Here is a 22794-nt window from a genome sequence, read left to right as displayed (position 1 = left end):
AACTACTGCTTTCTGAAGAACTGAGCTCATTTCTTAAGATTTCAGTGATTAGCAATCTTACTAATTGGGAAAATAAATAAATAAGTAACAGAATGACAAAAAAGGAAATTAAAATCTTTTGAAGTTGTAGAGATGAACTTATTTCTAATGTGTTTAGTTATTCCTTTCCAATACAATGGAAACTATTTTATTTGCCTTCCAAGAAGACAACATTTCAGTAGAACCACATCAACAATTCTGCAGTTCAGAATAACCAGATATTCCTCACTTACCTCTTTTTACCCTATCCTCTTTTGAAAGAAAGATTTTATATAAAGAAAGGCTACAAAAAAAAAAAAAAATACTACACATTGCTTTTCTGGCTCTCGTAATTTCCTCAGCCAGCATTCCTCGTACAGAATGACATTACTAGCACTAGCAACAAAGAGTACATAACACAAAGTAATGAACATTTCCTGGATGATTTTGTTTAATATTTACAATACTACATGTGCAATAACTTGGTTAAAGTCAGCTTACTCTTATAAGTTACATAATTTATGCTCACCATATAGCTGCTGACATAAAAAAAGAGAGAGAATTAATCAGAGTATTTAATACAGATTTTTCCAGGTCATAACTATCAAGAATTCAGGTACCTAGGAAGTCAAGTCACTACACCTGAAGTTCGTTTTTCTAATCAATAAGCTTTGCTGCAACCATAATATTGTTCATCTACTTTTAAAAGCCGTTCAGAGACCTTTTAAGGAAAAAAAAAAAAGTCTACTTCAGGATTCTAGTACATACTACAAAGACCTCATATCAGCTAGAGAAAGACTGGTTTAGTTTGAGTCCAACACAAATATAACAGATATATTCAGAAACTTCTCTGTAGTAGAATACCGGCAACTATATTTCCTCTTGGCACACTTTTTTTTTTCTTCCTTTCACTTAAAAAAATAAAGCCACACACAAACAAGAAAAACCTCTTGTCAACAGCTACTACTGTTTTAACTACAGATTAAATGAGGACTTGTTGCAATTCTTGCATGCAACGATACAGGGAAACCTGGACTTTCAGCCTAAGTACTACACAACACTTTTCATATAACTTGCTGGGTTTTATTAATACTAGAAGCCTGAACATACAACAATTAATAAAAAATAATCATAATGAAAACTCTAGAAATTAATACAGAGAGCACAAACAAAGATACTGAACTTACATATGATTGGATCTCCTTCCCCTGTTTGTTTTCTTTCCTATAACAGGAGTCCCAAAATGTTCAGGATTGGTGAGTGGAAGCTGATCTAATGTCTGTTGAAATAAAATGTGTATTTCTTTTTAAATTTCTACATACACACACACATAAATGTTTGGTATAAGTTATTCGCAAAAATATAAAAGTTTGTGTAATTTGCTTAAAGTATTTTTTTTGGTCAATGGTGAGACTCTCTCATTATATCACAATTACACCACAGACCTGACTGCTTTAATTTTTAAAAGCAACCACTTCTTTTCCCCTCCCCCAGACAATTGACTTTCATCCAACAACACACATACAACTCTCTCCCAGAAGTGCTGCTTTTGTGCTATCCAAGGGCAGAGAACTAAGAATCAGGTGTTCTGCTGTCCTGTGATATTTTGTCTCTACAGGATGAATTTTCTACCTCTGTCCTACCATCAGACTAAACACCCAATCACCTACTCACAGGAAATGAACAAATGTTCCCTATAAAAATGGATCAGCAAAATAAGCCAGAATCAGCAAACAAGATGAATTATGAATTGCTAAGAAAAATATAATTAGATACGAGGGAGAGAAAGATTCTAGAACAATTTTAAAGGAGGTACTACATTGGATATAAACAACAAAACTAAAAGAGGGAAAAGAAGAGAAAGAAAGAAAACTTTCTCCAATCAGCAAGAGTGCTACAACATCAACAGAAAGACTTCATGGACCTCCAGTATCTTCTTTCTATAAGATGGCTGTAACATATTTAAAAGATTATCATCCTAATTTTTAAGGCTGCTGGGACACAGAGGTTTTTGTATAAGCACCTCTTGTTCTTTGAAAGAAGGCACATAGCCTTCCAAAATAGAACTATAATTAGAATGAACTTGTTTGAGTTGCTATTTTCAGGACCCTGGGAATTTTTAGGTGTGAAACACCAACCAGAACCTCAAAAATATTCCGCATCAGGCAGAACTGAACTAAATACAGATAATAAAACCAGCTTTTCACATTTTTAAGTAAATACATGAATATTTATGAGTGTTTTGGACACCATAACAGATTCCACAAACATGAAGAGGCAGAAGTGAAATTAAAGCAACACTGGAACAAGACAACTATATTGTGGCGTAGCTCTAATTCCAAGAAACAGGAGATGCAACTTTCCCTGCTGAGTAGCTATACCAGCATGAGTTAATTACTAGAAATGCAGAACATACATCCGAGTGTCGGTGACAATGAATTGCCTATCAGTGAGTTTTGGTAAGACATCAAAAGCCAAGATGAAAAGAACAATGATAAAATGAAAAGTAGGTGTCACCTGAATATAAGGTTTCTTTGAATCTGACAATCTGGACTGACTCTTGTTCAGCCAAATGGGAAGTAGATCAATATACATAGCGATTTTGATGAAAGTTTTCAACCTTGCTTAGAGTAACATTCACGAACCCATATTAAAATATTAAAGAACAGAAACAGTCTAATTTTCAAGAGTGTTGAGTATCATTAGCAACACAGAGCTAATCAGAGGAACAATACAATCTTTTATAATTAGAATATTTATATTTCAGTCCAGATTTAGGCTTACAATTCAGGCCCTCTTCTTTAGTTTTCTCTAAACCTGGACTTACATATCTCCATTCCAGAAGGTATTTGAACCTTCCTAAGAATGAAGTAAGTAGGCGACATGCTCCATTAACTATAATACGCGAAGAATAAGAAAGCAGAAAACTTTATTCAGTAGCTTTCCAATAAGCTAATGTTTATGTAAGTCCTTCCACCAGTCCAGATTATCTTACATAATGACAAATAAACCTCATTCTACATTTCAACTACTTGAAACTTGCTACAAATATTTGTATACTTTAATATGCAAATCATCTTTAGGACACTAAATTAATTGCAAATATTGATAAATACGTGTTCAAATTAACAGGTAACAGCAACTAATAGTTTGCCTTAAAAAAAGTATTGACTTTTCAAGTTTATCAGTTATGACAAATACTTACAAGTTAAACTTGATTATTTACCTAAAATCCAACAGTACATAATTATGCTCAAAGATACAAATTAACTTTTATCATGTACTGTACTGAGATTTTTTTTCCAATGATTGCTTCCAGGTAAGTTTTACGTATAGCATGAACAACAGCAATCACACAACTACCTAGGTGCTATATAGTCTACAGACCATAAACAATATGAAAATGAAAAATACGAGATACCAACTTTGTTCTTTAGCTTGCACGGTTTGGAGAAGTCGGCTTAAAAAAAGAATAAGCTAGACCCTGTAGACTGCATTTTACATAACCATCATTTTTATTACCATGGATATAAATAACATCCTGAAGACTGAGGTACTAAAAATACTAGGGGGGGGGGTGTTGTTTGTTTGGGTTTTTTTAATCTAAATTAAAAGTAATGGTATTAAAAGTAATGGTATTAAAATTGTTCAATTACCTCACTTTCAGCAAAATGTCTTTCTCCTTTTAAACACAGGGAAGAGCGTCTAAGAGTCTTCTCATCACCATCATCAAATACTGTCACCAGGTAAGAGGGGAGGGAAGAAAAGAGATTTTTTTTTTTTTTTAATCAAGACATTCAGTAAGCAATTGCTCTAGGTCTCAAAAGAAATAAGATAATACCTTCCTTTAGCCAATCCTTAAAGCTGTACCTGCATACTACTGCATATCCAGTCAAGCAGCTGCACAGAACCACTAAACACACAAGTCCTTGCCTCCCTGTAGCTACTCCATGCTTGCATATATGTTACATGGAGTCTTAAGTAATCAGCAGTTGAGTACATGCAACTCATGGATCAGGATACAGAAAGAGAAATGCACGTAAGTTAGAATTGCAAAATAAATTTTAAAAGCCCTTACAATTTTTATACAACTATTGCAAAACCAGAACTATGATTTTCAAATGGAAGCTATGCTTACTATGGAGAAACATAGACGGATGTCTGAAAAAAGTTACAGCCTGATGCCATTTGAAAGTTTAGCCTTTATCTCTGCTGACTTCATTTAACAGATCTATAAAATGAGAGCAATATCAGCTTAAGGCAGATTTTACTAAATAGATAATTGTCTGAACTTTGACCACAAGACCAACTATGGTGAGAGACGAACTGCGGAGCTTCTGGACTTTGTTACCTCTGCTATAACTAGGCTCTGCTGTCCCTAGAAACCGAACCAGGTCAACGAGAAACAAGTTCATAATACAGCTGGTTCCAGCTACATACTTTATCCTTTTATATAAAAGAACAACAAAAAAAACCAAACAAACAGTAAAAATAATCATACTCTTGTCCCAAAAGTTAAGTGAGCTTTAAGAGTCTCCTCTTTTGCAGGTAGGAAAAAATAAAAATAATAATAAAAAAACCGTACACACACACCAAGCATAGCCGGTATTAATGTAAAAGTCTCACTAAGCTCTTCAAATCTTTCACGTCCATTCAGCCCTTCTCTTCTGTCAAGAAACAGTAGCGCCAAGCCTGCTTCAGTTAGTCTCATTAGAATTCAAGTGTGTGGAAGAAAACTAAAGATATGTAACCCTTTGACAAACAAGGGCCAAGGTAACAGGGTTAAAAGGAAGGATATCAGCAAGCAGAAACACCTTACAAGACTAGAACTTAGTTTTCAGTCATCTGATTTTAAAACTGTGAATGCTATGCTCTATTTTTAACATTCGCTAATTAAAAAAAAATTTACAAAAAGCAAAGAGGCATAGGAAAATTCCTGACTAGTGTTTATTTTATATCAAAGTGCCTTTTGCCCAGTTTTGAGAATTTTTCATCCCTACACAAAAATCCAGTACTATTAATGAAGAAAAAAACCTCTCATTTCCTACCACCATTCCCTAGTGCATGCTTTATCACTAACTAGAAATCAACAATTACTATAGTAGAAAATATCAATTAGAAATGCATTTCTCTCATTTGAAAATTTGCTGAAAAAGTATCAAGGGCAACAACTATAGCACGAAATACATAGATTCTGGAGCTGCATCTCCAGTGGTCAACATGCCATTAAGCCCTCCCTTGGCTAAGTGAAGTGGAAGGCAGCAGGTTTCTAATTCCGCTTCTGTTAATTAACTCAACTGAGTCTCCTTATATAATGAGGGATTTAAAAGAGTCTATCCTCTTCAAAGGATAAGCTGACTGAAACAAGGGTAAACCTATTCAAAGCTAGGATACATAACCTAGCTACTACCTATAGCGTAGTCTGCTTGCAGTCTCTTCTCTGACAGAGAAATTCTTAATCATGTTCTACAACATCAATATATTCAAAAGCACAGCTTCATGTGGCTGAGACACTTGCATGGCCAGTGTAGCACATATGGCTTTAACACATATGACATTTTAATCTAAGGAAACATCCTCAAAATAGTCTACTGAGCAGAAGCACCAAAGTATACTGCATTCAAAATACCTATCCTGAAACTACAAGGAGAGGAAAAAAGGGAACGTAAATGTAAATGAAATAAAAATTAAGGTAAAATAAAGGCATTTCTCACAAAAATTGAGAGAGAAAAAGCAATACACTGATGCAAAAAGGTGGAGAAGGTGGTAGGAGGATTTTTGAATATGTAAAATTCTGTATATTTAGGAAAGCAGATAATCACATTAAATGTTTTCATATATATACACTGAATTACATGTTAAGAATATCACTTAAGCTTTCTAAAAACAGGTTTATATTAATGACTAAATAGTATCCAGTTAGCAAGATTGGCAGATCTTGTGGTTTAGAGAAATTTTTACAGGACAAGCAAACAAGCTTAGGACACAATGTATTAATAACAAGATGCCCATGTTAAAACTTACACTGATTTTAAAAGCCCGTACTAATTAAAATAATAATAATAAAGTCCCACCAACTTTAGGTAGATAAAAGTAGCAGTTAAAAAAAAATACACATACATTTTATTATATATTATATATATAAAACGTATGTCACATACAATTTCTCTTTTAAACAAGATCTTACAAAAGTAAGAAATACAAAGATGCTCCTAAAGCAACCCTCCCTGTGCTTTAGCATTAAAACAGTTTCAAGGAGTTCCAAAACAGTTATTTATCTAAGTGTTGTAAGCTACTTCTCAACTGGGATGAATGGTAATAGGCAATGACTTCTTCAATGGTACTAGTTCAGAGAGGTTTGTCCCTTCACTAAGTTTTTGACTGAGTCAAAGTAAATTTATTCAGGAAATCATTAGTGATATGAGTAATTAGATACTTCTCAACAAGCGCGAGGACAACATTAGATAACTTTGCTGGTTAAGTGTGCTAATTCTGAAATTTGGTAATGACAACTATCCCTGGAAGCAGGACTTTACATTCAGATCTGCAAAGTCATCATTGCCTGTAAAGATAATTTCGGTACCATTCCAGTCACCCTCCTGACAAAGATTATTTTAACCATCCACTGCTACCATCACTTCTTTAAGCACATTACACAGTCATCAGCCGTGACACTTTTACTAATTGTGCAAGGTGGACATGCTTTTATCTACTAAATAAGGTTTTCAGTCTCAGCTCTCGCATCTCTTCTTCCTCTTTCTCAAGCTCAGAATTTATGACAGTTGCATCTACTTTGATTCACAATTGCAATTTTATGCTAGCTGCCTTCAAAATCTAATCTGCATGTACTCTTATTTTACTCTTCTTGCTGAATTACTAACCTCAGTTTTCTCAGGAACATATATATACGCATACAACATAATTTTAACACCAATTATACCATTTGGTTTGTAAGTGCACTTGTATCTGATCCACCTCTATTTTTATTACCAAAACATTATTTATAATTCCAATTCTTGCCCTTATACCCCATGTTTCAGAATATTCAGAAACATTTTCTGTAACACTTATTTGGAAGGCCATATCTAAACTCACAGCTCTGTTCTTTTAGAGAAGAACTATGACTTTGATCAGAATCTGTCGAGCACGCGTCCCCAGCAATCAGTCTTTCCTTGGTTGTTCAACATCACTTTATCAGCACCAAGCCTTAGCATCTCAAAACAAAAATCTTGCTAGGGTTCTTTCAAGAGCTTGTTTTCATCTTTCCATGTTCCAGTTGTCTGCTAAGTAGAGGAATATGTAACTTCTTAAGAACCAATAGCTTTAAGACTACCATTATACAGATGCAAAACATGTTACCATTCTACAATTCACCAGTTTTTCCCAAGGCAGACTGGTCTACTGGTACACAGCATCAAAGAGTAAACCCATGTATTTAAAACCTATGGAAATAAAGGTTTCCTTGTGGGCACGTGGATTAATAACATAAAGAAGTCTGAAATGTCACATTAGAGACTAAGGAAAATAAACAGGAGTTGTTTTAACAGCAGCTGTTAGGAAAGCTAAATCTAAAATTAGCAGAAAATAGGTACTGCAACTGTTTGCTTTAAAAGTCCACTTTTCTAAAGGAAATATGAGACCATACTTTGCTTCAGAATATTCAGAATATTTAATAATAATGTATTAAATACCTAAGAAGCAGTTGCCAAAGACCCAATAAATTCTTCCACAATTATCTGGTGTCCCAATTTCACATTGCGATGGGTACAGTCACAATGATTTCTTATTAAAAAAACAACAAACCCCGAAAACTGGTTTTGTATCAAGTGTATCATATATACACATGATATTAATGGGGAAGGGGACAACTACAGTGGGAAAGCATGGGGGCTTCCTATAGCCTGGTGTTCATAAACTGAAGGCTCTGCTAGGCTACCCATTCACTCCAGCTAAGTACAGAGTTTAAGTTACTATTTAATTGTGTCAAAGAAGGAGTATGAAATGTAATGGTTCATTTTTACCAAAACACTGCTGCAGATCACAAAATAAGCGAGAAACTGTTCCTGACAAGGATTTTTTTTTTTTTTGGTAAAATTACTTCCTCCGGAAAAATATTTCCACGGTTCTGTATGTGTATGCATGTGCGTGTACATAAATATATTTGTCTGTGTAAGGCATGTGCATGTATTTTATAAACAAAAACGTTGAAAACATGCAGCTCAAAAAAAATCTCTCTCACCATGCTTAAGACTTGAGCAGGAAAAATACAGGTCAGTAGCCCATTTTTAAATAATGAAATTTTATCCAAACACCGAACTAGTCCTCTTACCTACAGTATACCAGCTCGCATCTGTTAACTTGTTGATAACTGCTTCCTGGTAAGTTCCATCCAGATTCTTCACTTCTACAACAGTTCCTACCTAAAATACAAAAGCCACTTAGCATTTGAGGGCTTCTGAAACAGACAAAGTTAACACTTTTGCATTTAAGCAAACAGAGTATTTCTAAACACTTCGTTAAATATACAACATACTTTTCCAGTTTCCCTTTAAAGTGTTTGAACTCCTTAAATCTTCTTTCTTCTAAAATAATCCAACTAACTGAGCTGATTCTTTCCTGCCAGCAGGTGGGGAACAAGAACCAATTTGAGTGATGTCATTCTCTTGTACCAGAGCCTGCCCATCAAATCCTCCAGCTGAGTTTTTCAAAGCAACAGTGACTTTGAAAAGAGCCAGCCAAACTTCTTAGCTTTAAGGCTGAAAAGAACAGACAGGCTCACATCAGCCTGTATGCTGCAACCCCTTTAACTACAGAGGAAAAAGCTAACACAAAAAGGAAGAGTATACTAACTCTAGCTTTGCAGCATTGTCTTTCATGCTCCACAATAGCATCTGTCCTATGTATTAAAAATCAGCCTTCCACTTCCATCTCATACACATCTCCACATATACACAGTTATACCAAATACTGAAAAAGAATGCTTTTCAAATTATTACCAAAAATGAAACAAATGTATTACCTTTAAGGGACCCTTTATGTGGTCATCCTGTACTTCCACTGTTGAAGAATCATGTCTGAATGTTACCTAAAAAAAAATGTATATATAATCCAGCTGACAATCACTTGATACAATTGAGCAGCATAAACACATGCAGATATCAGTAGAGTATTCTTATCTTGCAATTAGTCACCATAGTCATTCGGCTTGCTGAAACCATCTTTCATTCAGGTATTTTAGAAATGCAGGGAAATAATTTCCTAGTTGCTACTGAAATCTTTCAAAATACTTTTAAGCTTTTGGAACAGTCACAAACAACAGTTTATCAACAAGCTTAATGTCCCTGCAGTTCTCTTAATGATTTTGTTCTGCTCTACTGTCAAATGAGAGGAGGAAAAAGTTTATAGAGAGTCTTGAGCATAAACAACCTTTAAGAAATCTTTATATTTCAACACACTGAAATCAAATGGTGTTCACACCTATATCTAACCCCAGATCATAGGGTTTTTTGCTCTTGCTTTTGATGGTTAAAAAGCATTTCCCTCACTTGCAGCAGAAAGACCCACACAAAACAGCACAGGGCACCGCTGTCAGCAACAAACCCAAACAGAATTCTGTAGCCTTTCAGTTCATGTCAGCCTAGCCTAGATGTTGCTAGTAACAGGACCTAAGTGTCCAGACTGCTATATTTTTGGACTTTCAAAACTAAAATAAGTAAAACCTCTAAGTGTTTCTGGGGTATTTTCTTGTGTCACTGACACTGTCTCTAATCCTACATGTTCTGTCCTCAGCTAACCATAAATCTGAATTTCCAGGCCACTCTGTTTCGGACACTATTCCAGTTTCATTCATTTCACTGAAAACTAACTTGGTCACAATCGAAGTCACAGGATCACCCTATCAAGTGAACCTAAAGTTTTAACTCCACTCTGGTTTTAAAAATTCAGGGAAACTCTGAGAGCATTCTGGCATTACCTATCTGTACATTTTTACACACATGATGTGCTAAGTCTCACCAGGACACATTTGTTTGGCCTAAGATCATGATGTTTTTAATCTCGTATTCACAAAAGTTAAGCATGTACATGAGACTCAGCTGTCTAATGGCAACTCTAAGCTAAAGCAATCCTACATTAAATACAGAGGACTTAGTTCGCAACTGTGCCCAAAGTTGGTTTCTCTGTAGAGCACCGTGACAGCAGAATTTGCTTCAGAACAGAGCTTTCTCTGTGACCAGTTTTCCTACTGAGCCTCTACAGAACAGTTTAGGGGGGGGTTGTAAATTTTGAAAGTGGCTAACAGCTGAGAAAAACACCTGTAACTAGAATTGAAGAGAGCCTACCTTGACTGGTTAGAAAATAAATGCACTAACATGCTTCACTGACTTAGAGGCACTACTTCTGGAAATAGTAATCTCATCCATCTTCCATCAAAACCATGGCATTACGTAGTGAAAGCATGTTCTTTTCAGAGCTGCATCGCCCCACTAACTGGCAGCAAATACTTCCTGTCTGCTGGACAGAGGCAAATCATATTTTATGAACTGGGAACCAGACAAAAGATTATAGGTAGGAATTAATACAGCTAAGACCACCATTTGAAATTTAACCTGACAGATACAGATATTTACTCCTCTCTTCTTTGGGATTTATCTAGAAATCAGAAGCTCACAGCTAGGATGCACAATATCTGACACTAGTAAACACAGAGTGGTCACTATTCACTCAGCTGGAATATCCAGTATATCAATTCTGACTTAAGAGACATCTGTTTTAATTGACTTTCTGTAATTATCTTAAGTGTATTTTACAGCAAAAAGGAACTCTATTCAAAACTATGTGCCAGCCACAACGTACTAACATGAAAGGAGAACGTAGTAACTTGCTATTCTGTATTCCAGAATGGCTTTTCTTTTTAAAGATGCCTTATGGCTTTGCCTGTTTTTCAGGAGAAGACTTTGATACCAACCATTTTAGCTTCTGAGATAATGCATATGCATTAAAAAAAGGAAAAAAGATATTAATAGAAATATTCAAACTCCAAACACAATGTAGCACTACTGGCCTTTCTCGAAGCTGATGGCAACAATGCCAGTATTTGTCAGTATGGGTTTCAAAAGTCTTTTCTGTCTCAGGTAAAAGATCAAGACATCCAGCAGGTCAGTTTGTTTAGATTCAGTTGCAATTTCCGTTTTCTTCACCATCCTGAAAAGACAGTCCTGGTAGGCTCTATAAAGTAGATGCTTCAGTAGATTCCATTTAACAAAGCCAGGCACTGAAAACAGTTTCTTCTGAAACTTCTGTGAAGTATCCAAACAGGTGGTGGTGAAGATGATGGTGCTGGTTGTGTCCCTGGAGACACTATCAAAATAAACCGGCTTAAACACTTCTCAATAAAAAAAAAAAAGTTTAACTGATCCTATGAAGATGGAGTGGACTACCATTGTTCTAATGTCAAAAGTCTGGCTCTTTAGTCAAACCTATACTGCCTTCTACACCTTTCAGAAGTCCAGGCAATTCTGTTACTTCTACTGCTTTCCATGACAATTTGTATAATGTATCTACATTGTTAATGTAAAATTCTGCAGCATACACAGAACTTGCCAAAGACTACTAAACTCCAAAATACGGTATCTGTTGATATCAAAATGAAAAATGCATTGCACTTGATTTAAATTGAATAAAGTTATTGAATTATGCTGGTGATGGAAAAAAAATTCTTATGAAGGTGCCCCTCAAAATATTCTAAGAAGCAAAATTTAGCAGAGGAAGAAAGTGGGTAAGAGGAGAAGTAATGAGAAGTATTTTACTTGCCGGAAAATGACTTGCTCTATGCCACAAAAGTTTGGTTGCCATCGTCCCCCTTTCTCAACAGGGCATCTAGTTATGAAACTTAAATGGAATCTTCAGCTAAAACTGATATTATGAAGCTAACTGACTTTCCCAACAAGTAAGGGAGAACTAATGCAAAGATAACTCGGGCATAAAAGATGTGGGATTAAACAAGTGGAAAAATAAATACAGAGTATAAACAACCAAAACTCCAGACAAAGTGAACCTGATAGTAAGAATCTTGCCAAAAGCTAATACTCAGGAAATCTCTTATGTGCAAGAAAGAACTTTTTGAAGAGCTTTTTTGAGAAAAATCAAGGGGTTGGAGTCATGTTTAGGGAACATACATTCTTGGTTGAGAAAAGGCAGTGTGAATAGATTTGGTTACCACACTCTTCAGTAAATTAATAAATCACAATACTCTACAAAGGAGTAACAGTACTGCAGACCTTACTGTCCTAAGTTGCGCAGTAACAAATAGCAGAGAAACAAATGCACACATGCCCCCCAGGAACTTAGAGCCACAGAGCTTTAGACATAGCCTCCACAAACCACTCATAGTAAAAACTCTAGCCCATTTCATTTCAAGATCCTTCTGCAAAATACTGCAGTGACCTAGCTGCAATAAATCCATACAAAACTACTTCTCAATGGAAAACACCCAAGTGCAAAAGGCCACCTAAGTCGGAAGGTTAAAAGTCTTCTGAAACAGCTGAAAGGAATTAAGACTTAATTAATTTAGGCACAACACAATTCCTGTACTTAAATACCAATACTTAACAGCTTAAATATAGATTCTTAATAGCTTAAACTCAATGGTGCTGTTAAACGTAACCCAGCTGATGCAGTTAATAGTTATGACTAATGAAATGAAAAGACCACTAATTTGCTCTAAACGCTTTTTAAAGATGTCAGATTTAAGACTAACATCTTTTCATTGTACTTAATCATCAAATAAGTGACAACAGTCCTGCCCATCAGGGCTTTTGGAAATGGCCTGCTCTCTCCCTTACACATGCTATAGGCAAAAATCGGCTACAGCATGACAGCAGGTTCAAGCAATGCATGACAGTTTATAATGGAGGCTTGTGTTTCACAGGCTACCACTTTTTGTGTGGTGCACCACAGGTGCACACATTTTCATTTCTTTTTACAGGAGATATAAGAAAAAAATAGTTATTGTAACTCGTTGCATCTTAGCAGTATATTACCACTCTTAATTTCTTCTTCAAAAGGACTTTTGAACCTGCCCCATTACATTTCTGTATGAGGTTAGGAGGCAGAGGAGAAAAATAGTGTCTGCTCCCAGATTAGAAGCTCTTAGGGCAGCATCATCCAAACAGAAAGGTAAGGCCACTTTACAGTGCAGACTTACTGTATACAAATATATGTATAAATATATATACGTACTTACTTGTAAACAAGCCCCAAAATTAATACACAGAGTCTTTACTGGAAGACAGCAGGGTTTCATCTCATTCCTGAAGCATTATCTAGTTGCCATTGCTAAACGGCAGTGACCTGTGCTCCTAAAATAACTAACTACCTTAAACCTACTTTGAGGAGTTTCAGCTAACTCATGACAACATTTTCCTGTACATAAACCTACATTTGTCATATTTTAATCAGTTATTTTAAGGTCAGCTTATGGCATTGAAGGGCATAGATATCGGATTCAGGCAGATGGCAAAGCAGTAAAAGAAACAATGTATTTATTCAACTGCAGGGGAGGGGGAAAAAGTGCATAACCTCCACCCCCACAACAAGCATACTGTTCTTTCAAAGACTGCACTGCTAGCCTTCAAGGAACAGATAGCCTCTTACTTGTCTTCAGATTACAGAGCTGCACGTTATTTCAAACACCAATGATGATGTTTTTTCACAAAAGGTTAGCAGGAAAACCACATACCTTGACTTTGACAAGCCTTTTTGCTGTCTTGATCTTGGCTTCACAGAAGGCTCCTCTATACTTCGCACTCACATCAGTGCCCACTGTGAGATAGGGAGGCTCATCAATGGCCTGGAACAAAAGGAACACAAAGGGTTTTTAATTACTCAGTCATTTCCACCCTAGTCCTCAGAAACACAGCACCACTGGCAATATAACTACTACTGTCTTCCTAACTGCAGACAGATTATTACAAAACAGCCCAATAATAGTTAACCTCAAAGCACATGTAGATTACAGCAGCAGCGATACAGAATATAACAGCAAGCTGATGCAATGGCTACGGCAAACTGATACCACAGTTATCTACAAGAAGTCGCTGTGTAAGCCTCCAGCCTCTGCACCACCTGAAGACATGGTAGATGGTCAGTTCCATTGCAATGGAGAAGGCCAACCAAGTGTTCCATCTTCTCCTCTAACTGCCCCAAAATTTGATGCATCTCACGAAGACATTAGGTTCCCACCGGTTTAAAAATAATAATAGTAATCTATGAATGAAGTAAAACTACTCTGACTTTGCTTTTTGTCATTTTTGTTTTTGAAGAAAGTTATATAGGTGGATGCTTGCCAGGAAAGGGGACTGACAGGTAGAGTATAGTAGGAGAACAACAGGAGGATGAATGGACAAAGATGATGAAGGGTCCAGAGGAAGGAAAGGTCCTGCAAAAAGTAACACAGGAACAGACGACACCTGAACAGGGAAACAGGAAATGGCAGCGGAGAGAAAAATGTTATGGGTGGGGGCTGGGGGGAGGGAGATGGGTCCAATTAGTTTGCAGAGTGGGCTCATGAAGGCTCCCCTCCTTCAGAGGGGAACAATCAGGGTATAATCTGGGAGAGGTGATTCTGGATATCTGAACCACCTCACCCTGTTACTTCATTCAAGCTGGGTCAGAAGGGAGGCCAAGGGGTGGCAAGTGACAGGAGCAAGCTACGTTTCCAAAAGGTGCAAGCCTCTCTCCATGCAGCCTGAAACAAGAACTGGAAAGAGAGATCTAAGCCCTTGTCTGAGCCCACATTACGTTTGTGCACCTCTAGGGATTCAAACACAGCTCACAACAGGCAATTCTGGCATGTTCTTGCTGTCCCTGGGAGGAATATGGACATAACAGCCTTCCACAGTTCTTAAGAGTTACTGTTTGGGACTGTATGTCTCCCTGAAGTGTTTGCACTCAGTAACAGAAATTTCCCACTGACTGTTTCCAACTCCAGTGGAAGAGGGATAAAGGCATGCAGTTATATAATATATATAGTTTTTTTTATACATATATATATATATATATGTATATATATATATGTATATATATATGTATATATATATATGTATATATATATTTGTCAACACATGATTTTTCAGAAATTTAAGGTTTGCAGAACTTGAAAATTGAGAGACATGAGATGCTCACTAGACATTAATTCTGCATTAATGAAGTTTTACCTTGACTCTTTGTTCAAGTCTGCCTCTGTCATCTTCATGTAACAATCTACTCCACAATACTAGAAAAACGTTACCAATCTATGCTTGTTATGACAATCAGCAACATAAATGCGCTAATGAATCTCTCTCTCTCCTTCTGCATGCATGACTGCACCAGAGAAAAAAAAAAGTACCAATACTGTATTCATGAACAGATATCCATATCTATTACAGATCCCGTAACAGTAAAATTCAACTGAGATTTAAAAGATCCATTAACAGTGTTGGTATGCTGATATACACATCCTCCTTGCTCCCATAAGAGTGTGTTTGCCTTCAAGGCAGGCTGCAAGGCTTTTTCTCTTACTCCACTTGGAAGGATGCCGAAACAGGAACTCAAATGGCGATAAACTTTATTTTGCTTAGTGCCTTCAAGTTGGTCAACTGAGACCACTTCCTACAGATCTGAAAGGGGAAAAGTAGTGACAGATGCTCTTGTGAAGCTAGTCATGTTCTAGAAGGGGAGAGTCCCTCCTGCCTTCCCCAATTCTTCAATAACCAAACTATCAAAGAATACAATGTTGATAGCTTTTCATGACCTTAGATTTTCTTAACTTAAAAGAAAGTGTGGATTATTGAGACTAGTTTATGAAGACACACAGATCCCAGCTGGGTTGACAGAGATGCACATAGCTAGATCTCTCCTGTGATTACAGACTGCAAGACCCAATTGTGTCGGTATCGGTCTATTCCTCCCTATATAGCCCAATATATGATCTTGAGAACTGGAGTCATAGTATTAAGTTTAATTAATGGAAACTAAAGAACACTTTCTTCACTACTGCAGAGTCTTACTTAAAAAAAAAAAAAAAAGTCTATAGTACTAGGAAGCAAGACACCCTGAAGGTCTGATCTTTGACTGTTTGGAAGTCTACTACTTTAAATAACACTAATAATATTATCACAGTTCAAATGCTACAAATTGATTGTAGAATTGCCTGCTCCTCTATCATCAAAATTTAGACTATGATTTTAAATTTATTGAAGCTGCAATCATAAGCTTTTTAAACACTAATACTAGTGATTAATTTATTACTATTCTAGCTTAAAAAAAACTCTTCTAAAATACTCACCCTAAGAATGAACATCTGTAAGAATAATTTCTGATACTATCACATAAGTTAATTTCAAATCTTGCCTAGATCGCCTAAAGTTAAGTTTTTACAACAAATAAATATTAACTAATTCCAGTAAAATAAGTTATTATTGTAATTACAATAGTTTCAAAGAATAGCAAACACATGGACCATTTGCTTACCACTGTAAGTATGTTTACTAAACATTCAGAACTGGAACAACTGTTGTCAAGAAAACATATACAAATAGAATACATTTATTAACCACCATGAATCATTCATACATTTTAAAAGTATCCAATAACCATGTGATTTCAATGCATACATTTAGGATGAACTTTTCCTGAAGTTTTATCATTTCACTGAAACATAAATTAAGTGATTTTTTTCCAAATCACTTAACTGAAATGTATAGTATACTTCACTCATTCTGATTGTTTCAGCTGAAAGTGGTAAGTTAAAACAACTAGAAGCATGTGGTCCACTGTAGAAAGCACAAACTAAAAAGTAAACATTAATGATCAAAGTCTGGCATTATTTCAGATAATTCTTATTGCAACTTTGTCATTTGTCCTGTCTGAGTGAGTCACCTTTTCTCAAGCAGAAAGTTTTATACAATTCCACCAAAACTGGATAAAGGAAGCATACGGCTATTTTTACCATTGTTATCCCTTCTCTGCTCTGTGTTTACAACATTTACTAAACCACCTTACTCTCGGACTGAATGCATCTTTGCCTATTTAGCATATTTTAGTGGGTTTGAGTTCATTCTTTCTTTGCTTTTCAACCAGAAAGTTACCAGAAGGTATTGTCAAAAACTGAGCTAAAAATCTGAGAACACAATTCAGTACTCTTGGAAAAGGCATTATAAGCACTCTGAAATTATATTAACATAAAGCATTGCAACTCTCTCGAGGGCAAAGGGAGAGACGCATCAGCACTGGACTCCCCTAGGTCAAAAGTTTCTTAAGAACCGTAAGAGACTCGAATCTGAGTAGGTGCTGGCGTCGCCAGCGCTCTTCTCCAAAGGGCCACCTCCAAGGGACCGCGCTGCTGCCGCGGTGCCGGGCAGCAGTTTTGGGAAGAGGCTGGAGACGGGCCTCGCCCCGCAGCTCTGCGAAGCCGCGACGGCGGCAGCCCACTTCCCCGCCACCCCACTGCCTAAGCGGCAGCCAGCACGTGCGCAGCCGCGGCCGCCCGCGCGCGCCCGGCGCCGTCACGGTGCGGCCGCTTTAAGAGCGGGCGCCCGGGAGGCGGGGCCACAAGCTGGAAATTGCCAGAAGTTTCCATCCGCCCGCCAGCGCGCGGGGCGCCGCCGCGGCAGGGAGCGCCGCACGCTCGCTCCCTGGAGGCGCCCGGGCCTCCCGTAGATTAAAGGCGGACTGCCGTTAAACTGAATTTGTCCCCTTAAGGCGATTGCCGGGTAAAGCTGCGCGCAGGGCTTCCCGGGAACGGGCCGGGGCAGAGCAGCCGCAGCGGCGCCCCCAGGGGCTGCCTACGCCCACGTTTTCCCGGCGCCCTCCCGTCCCGACGGGTGGGCGTGTGTTAACAGTAACGGTTACACCTGTAGCCTCGGCACGGTTTCTCAGCCTGAACAGAGAGGAGCTGAAGGCATCCTCAGCCCAAAAGACTTTGGTAATAAAGTCTGTTAAATGCTGATGGATGGACTAAGAACATGCCTTACTATATATACACACTGGGTAGAAGCAAGCAACTGTAGGGGCCTTTAACAGAAAATCCTGGTTTTGTTGTTAAACTAGCTTTCCTGACAGCAAAAGCTAAAAACTGATACCATAAATCCTGCATATAATCAGTGGGTTTAATTCCTCAGGAACAGTATTAGAATGCATAGTACGCTGTACACCCTAAATCAATAGCAAGGGGGGGAAAAAAAAAAAAGCTTTAAAATGATTATTTCTGGCCTTCTCTTGGAAGGGAAAGAAGGGATAAAAAGAAATGAACTTCCTGCAGTTTGCAGTTCCCATTCGGAAATCCAGGCTAATGGACAACCACTTCACTAGTGCTTAATTTAGTTATTAATGGAAATAGGAAAAACAGTTTTGTTGCTATCTTAATTCACAACTGCTACGCACATTTATGTACAGACAGGATTTTCTATATGCAGCACAGGCTGCTGCAACTGAAAAGCTGGTTTACCACTTAAATAAGGAGCAGTCTCTAGGTGACCAGTCAGCAATTTCCACCAATTCAGTGGCTGAATTTTCTTTGGCAGGCAGCACAGACTTCTGGAATGATTCCGCTCCAGCCTTCAAGCTGATTATACTTGGAAGAATTGATAAATCGCCAGATGCCCACATCATAAGAGAACCTGCATCTTCTGAATGTGGACATTTATGTCCATTTTATAGTTCTGACCTTCCAAATGTGAGGAAGGAAATACAGACCCTCCAAGAACACTTTGGAATAAATATTTGAAAAATAGATTTTTTTTTTTTTTTTTTTAGGACAAAAACAGTGGTATCATGTTTTTACATATCTTTTAGGACTGTTAAAGAGGTCATTTCTCCAGTTTTTCTAGATGTTTAGATATTTTCCGTCTGCAGGATGAAATCATCCTCACAACTCCTCTTTCAGCTGTGCTGCATTACTATATCTAAATTGCTTTGTAAAGTCTGTCATGTCATACAGCAACTGTCAGAATTTCTTTACATTGTCCTTTGCCTATAAGCACTTTTATTACAGTGTGTTTGAATATATTATTTCTATCTCCTAATCTGTATTCCTCTGCACCACGCACAGGATGTTCCAAGTAAACCACATGAAAACAAGATTAAGCATTCAAGCTACACACATAGCAGACATGCTTAGTAGGAAAGCCTGCAAGACTGCTTTCAGATTAATATGCAAAGAGAAAACTAGGTCTGTACCTTCCCTTTGTCTCTCATATATAAAAGTTTGAAAAGCCAGGATTTCAGCTTTTGTTAAACATTCAAAATTCGGGCTCTACCTAGTATACAAGACTATGTTGACTCAAGTGAAGCATTTTCATTAAAGCCAAAAAACCTGAACTACTGAAAAGAAAGTACTGTTTTTAGCTTTTACATGGAAATTTAACATCTGTTTAATTTCAATAACCAAGGTTTAGAGAGAGCTTGTTAAAGATTCAGGACCTATTCTCTTTTCCCTAAGGCATCCAAATCAGATTTTTTGGTTTAAAAGAAACATTATAGGGCTCAATATCTCAGTTTCTCATACATATTAAGCAGGAGAAACAATGTCAAAACTTTTTTTCTTCCCCACTACAGTATTTGAAAGTTACCTTTCAGAAGCAAGTGTTAAGTCTTCTCATGGCTTACACATCTTCCATGATTTAAGATGAAAGTACCCAGGTTGCAAGCAGAGCCATCACATACTTTATTATTTCTGTTCTCCCTCCTCTATTCTATCCTGCAAAATTAGTGGCCACCCCAAAGTCCTTCAAGAAAGTTTCATCAACTTTTGGTAGGGTTGAAAATTCTCCTCATTTTTCAAGAATGATAGCCTTTTTGGGGGGCACATTAAATCCAACATCTCTTAGGCAAGTTTTAAAGAAAACAAGGCGGGGGGAGGGGGGGTGCGCCACAGGACACAATACAAAGAAACCATTAAAACTTTTTCTCCCCAGTTACTAAGATATTTAACTTCAGCATCTTCAAACTGCAGTAAGTTTCACCCAAAAGCACAGATCTGCCAACACACTGCAGAATCAGTCTCTTAATAAACAAAGTGCAATTAGGAGTATAAGTTTTTGCTTACAGCTCAACATGTTGTGGGAAACTTGTGGTTAGGAGGACACTAAATTCACACTGGCAAAATAGCACATGTACTATACTCAATTTGGCAGATAACAACGTACATATAGTTGATTTCAAAAACATTTCTTGCGTATTCTCAGAGCAACAAGGAAGAGAAACTGACTTCTAAAGACTTAATGGTACTGGAGCATGTAAGACCTTACAGACAAGTGTAACATCTGAAATGAACACAGATGGAAGGCCAAAAGTTAAAAAAAAAAATCATTAAAAAAGTTAAGTCCATTAGCTCATCTTCTGCATCCTAGAAATGGGAAACACTGCAACAGGAAATGAGAGGATCTTTTCTGGAAACTTGGAAACTACAACAGAAGTGACTTTTTCATATGAAAAGGCTGTTATATGAAAGCAGGAAAGTAAGAGCTTTACACAGGTTTTCTTCTGGTTGATAATCAGATTGTGGCTTGATTTTTGTTACTGCTGTACAGTTTAGAGGAAGGCAAGATTAATCATTTAGAAATTTCTAAAAATAATGGTTCAATATTATCAGTATTTTGCCCATCGCCAATACTAGGGTAGGTACATCATGATCAAAGTGAACAATTTTAAAATAGAAGGGGGGGTGACTTTTTGTAACAAAAAAATCTATTTCAAGTTTCAATCCAATACAGGAAGTTTAGGCCTTTAAAATAAAACTTCCTCAGCCTTATAAGTAAACATCAGCATATAACCATAGCAAAAGCAAAAGCCTTCCCCCTGCCTTTTAAGTTGGAAGTTAATGGAACCTACTGGCAAAACATGTGGAAGTACTAAACCAACCTCTGAAAATTGTAGTATTTTCTACAGCTGCAAGGCAGATATTTTCTTCATTACAAAGTATTTGGTTAGTCAGTTTCTGAACTGTGAATAAGCTAGTCATTAAACTGATCTAAGACTTGAAAAGGCACAAAAGTTTGTTTTCCTCTCTCAACTATATGGATAGGATTTACAGGTTCTAAGGTCATGAAGGACCTGGTGACCCAAAACAGGAGGTTCAATTCAGTAACCACAGGTAATACTTCCTTTATTTAATATATCTGCTCTAAATGCAAAACACACTTTTTTTTTTTTAGTTATTTGTCTGAAGTTGAACTTATAAGGAAGCTGTAATCACATTAATTTTTTAATGTTTTGTTTTTAGAACTACACTAAGGTGATAGATACAGAAAGATAAAAATATTTTAGCTTTGCTTTTTAACTAGGAAAATTAAAGAAATATCTCAAATAAAGTTCTCTTAAATAAAAATAAGTTAAAAGTCAGCCTATCCTAGTCATGGGCACAGAGCAACTAGATTCTCCATACAGGAACTTACTAGTATCATTTCCAAACATCTAAACTGCAGTTACCTCATCTCTGCAAACCCAGCGCAGCAATTACCCTTAGGGAAACAAACAGCATTTCAAACTTTTCCCCCACAACACAGAATGAAAGCCATTGGATTTTGATTCTGTTCCTTATTTGGTCTCGGACCTCCTGGCACAACCACACAACTCAGCAGGTTCGAATCTGCAGAATGGAGTCACAGATAATCATACTCAAAGGGGAGTAGGGATTTGATGTTAATACAGATTTGCATTCTTAGATCTCAAAGTAAGGTATACTTTCAATCAGTATAGCATAAAACTCTATATAAAGTGTTTTGTTTAATCAAACACTCCAGAACTGATGATTATTTTCTCTAAAAATAATCCCACTTCTTTATAATCCCTTAGGTAGGTCTCTTCTCTTGTTTTATATTGCCTTTGTGTGATTTTTCAGAAATACATCTTGAATGCCTGCTTCTTCAGTGTATCCTGCTGAATCTAAAATCTTGTTTAAAGTCTATCATTGCCATAGCTACCAGATTGCAATTTTGTCTGAAGTTTAACTAAGTAGTGAAGCTATTTAGCATCATAGTTTAGTACTAGAAATGGTGCACCTTCATTAATTTTGATCAGACATGCTTTTTCTTCCCCCCACATCTACCAGCAGTATGTTGCAAGCAAAATCTAAGTATTAAGCTTTCTTTTTATTTACAGATGAAAACAGTAATAACTAACTTGAAATAAGGAGCTTCTCAATTAAAGTTTCTTGTATATACATATTTGACTTTTCGGATTTCATGTGTTTTAGTGCAAGAAACTATCTCTGAGACAACTTCTTATTCAAATATGAAGAATTTTTAAAATCAAAAGGAAGCAATCAGTATGTCATTAGATGGTAAAAAATCATGTAATAAGAAAAAAGTCATTAATATCTGTTCTGTATTTAAAAGCCAAGTTAGGCGAAATCTTTCTGTTGATACTTTTTCCAACTATGAGTAAAAAGCTACAGATGGTGCTTAGCAGCATTATTCGAATTATTAGGTTTGAATAACTTCTCTCACTTCTAAAAATCTGCCAGAATTCTTTCTAGAAATGCTGCCTAAATTTTGGAAAATTTGGGGGGTTTCAAAGGACTGTAAAGAAATTAATGATATGCTTGTGTTCCAAACAGGATTAGGGGAAAAAAAAGATTTCATAGTTTTAATCAAGCAAATTGGTACAGGCAGTTACTGAGCAAAATAATGAAATAACTAATATAGAACTACATGAAGTCTGAAAATCAGCAGTCAACAAAAATCTCAAGAAAAAACAGCAGCATTTTGGAAACAATTTGCTAATTCTTTGACAACA

General features: G+C 36.7%; 1 protein-coding gene across 2 annotated transcripts in view; it reads right to left on the bottom strand.

Annotated features, from left to right (window-relative positions):
* ARID4B (AT-rich interaction domain 4B) overlaps positions 1-22794 on the bottom strand; it is a 97312-nt gene that overhangs the window by 52115 nt on the left and 22403 nt on the right. For both annotated transcript variants that reach the window (XM_064509240.1, XM_064509241.1), the window contains exons 3-7: positions 13757-13867; positions 9038-9103; positions 8348-8438; positions 3675-3754; positions 1206-1297 (exon numbers count right to left, since the gene is read on the bottom strand). In XM_064509240.1, coding sequence (XP_064365310.1) covers positions 1206-1297; positions 3675-3754; positions 8348-8438; positions 9038-9103; positions 13757-13867 — 440 coding nt within the window. The remainder of the gene's footprint in view (positions 1-1205; positions 1298-3674; positions 3755-8347; positions 8439-9037; positions 9104-13756; positions 13868-22794) is intronic.

This window comes from Dromaius novaehollandiae, chromosome 3, assembly GCF_036370855.1.
Source record: "Dromaius novaehollandiae isolate bDroNov1 chromosome 3, bDroNov1.hap1, whole genome shotgun sequence".
NCBI classification, from domain to species: domain Eukaryota; kingdom Metazoa; phylum Chordata; class Aves; order Casuariiformes; family Dromaiidae; genus Dromaius; species Dromaius novaehollandiae.
The sequence above is the reverse complement of the archived record's forward strand: the minus strand, read 5'-3'. Positions and strand labels throughout refer to the sequence as shown.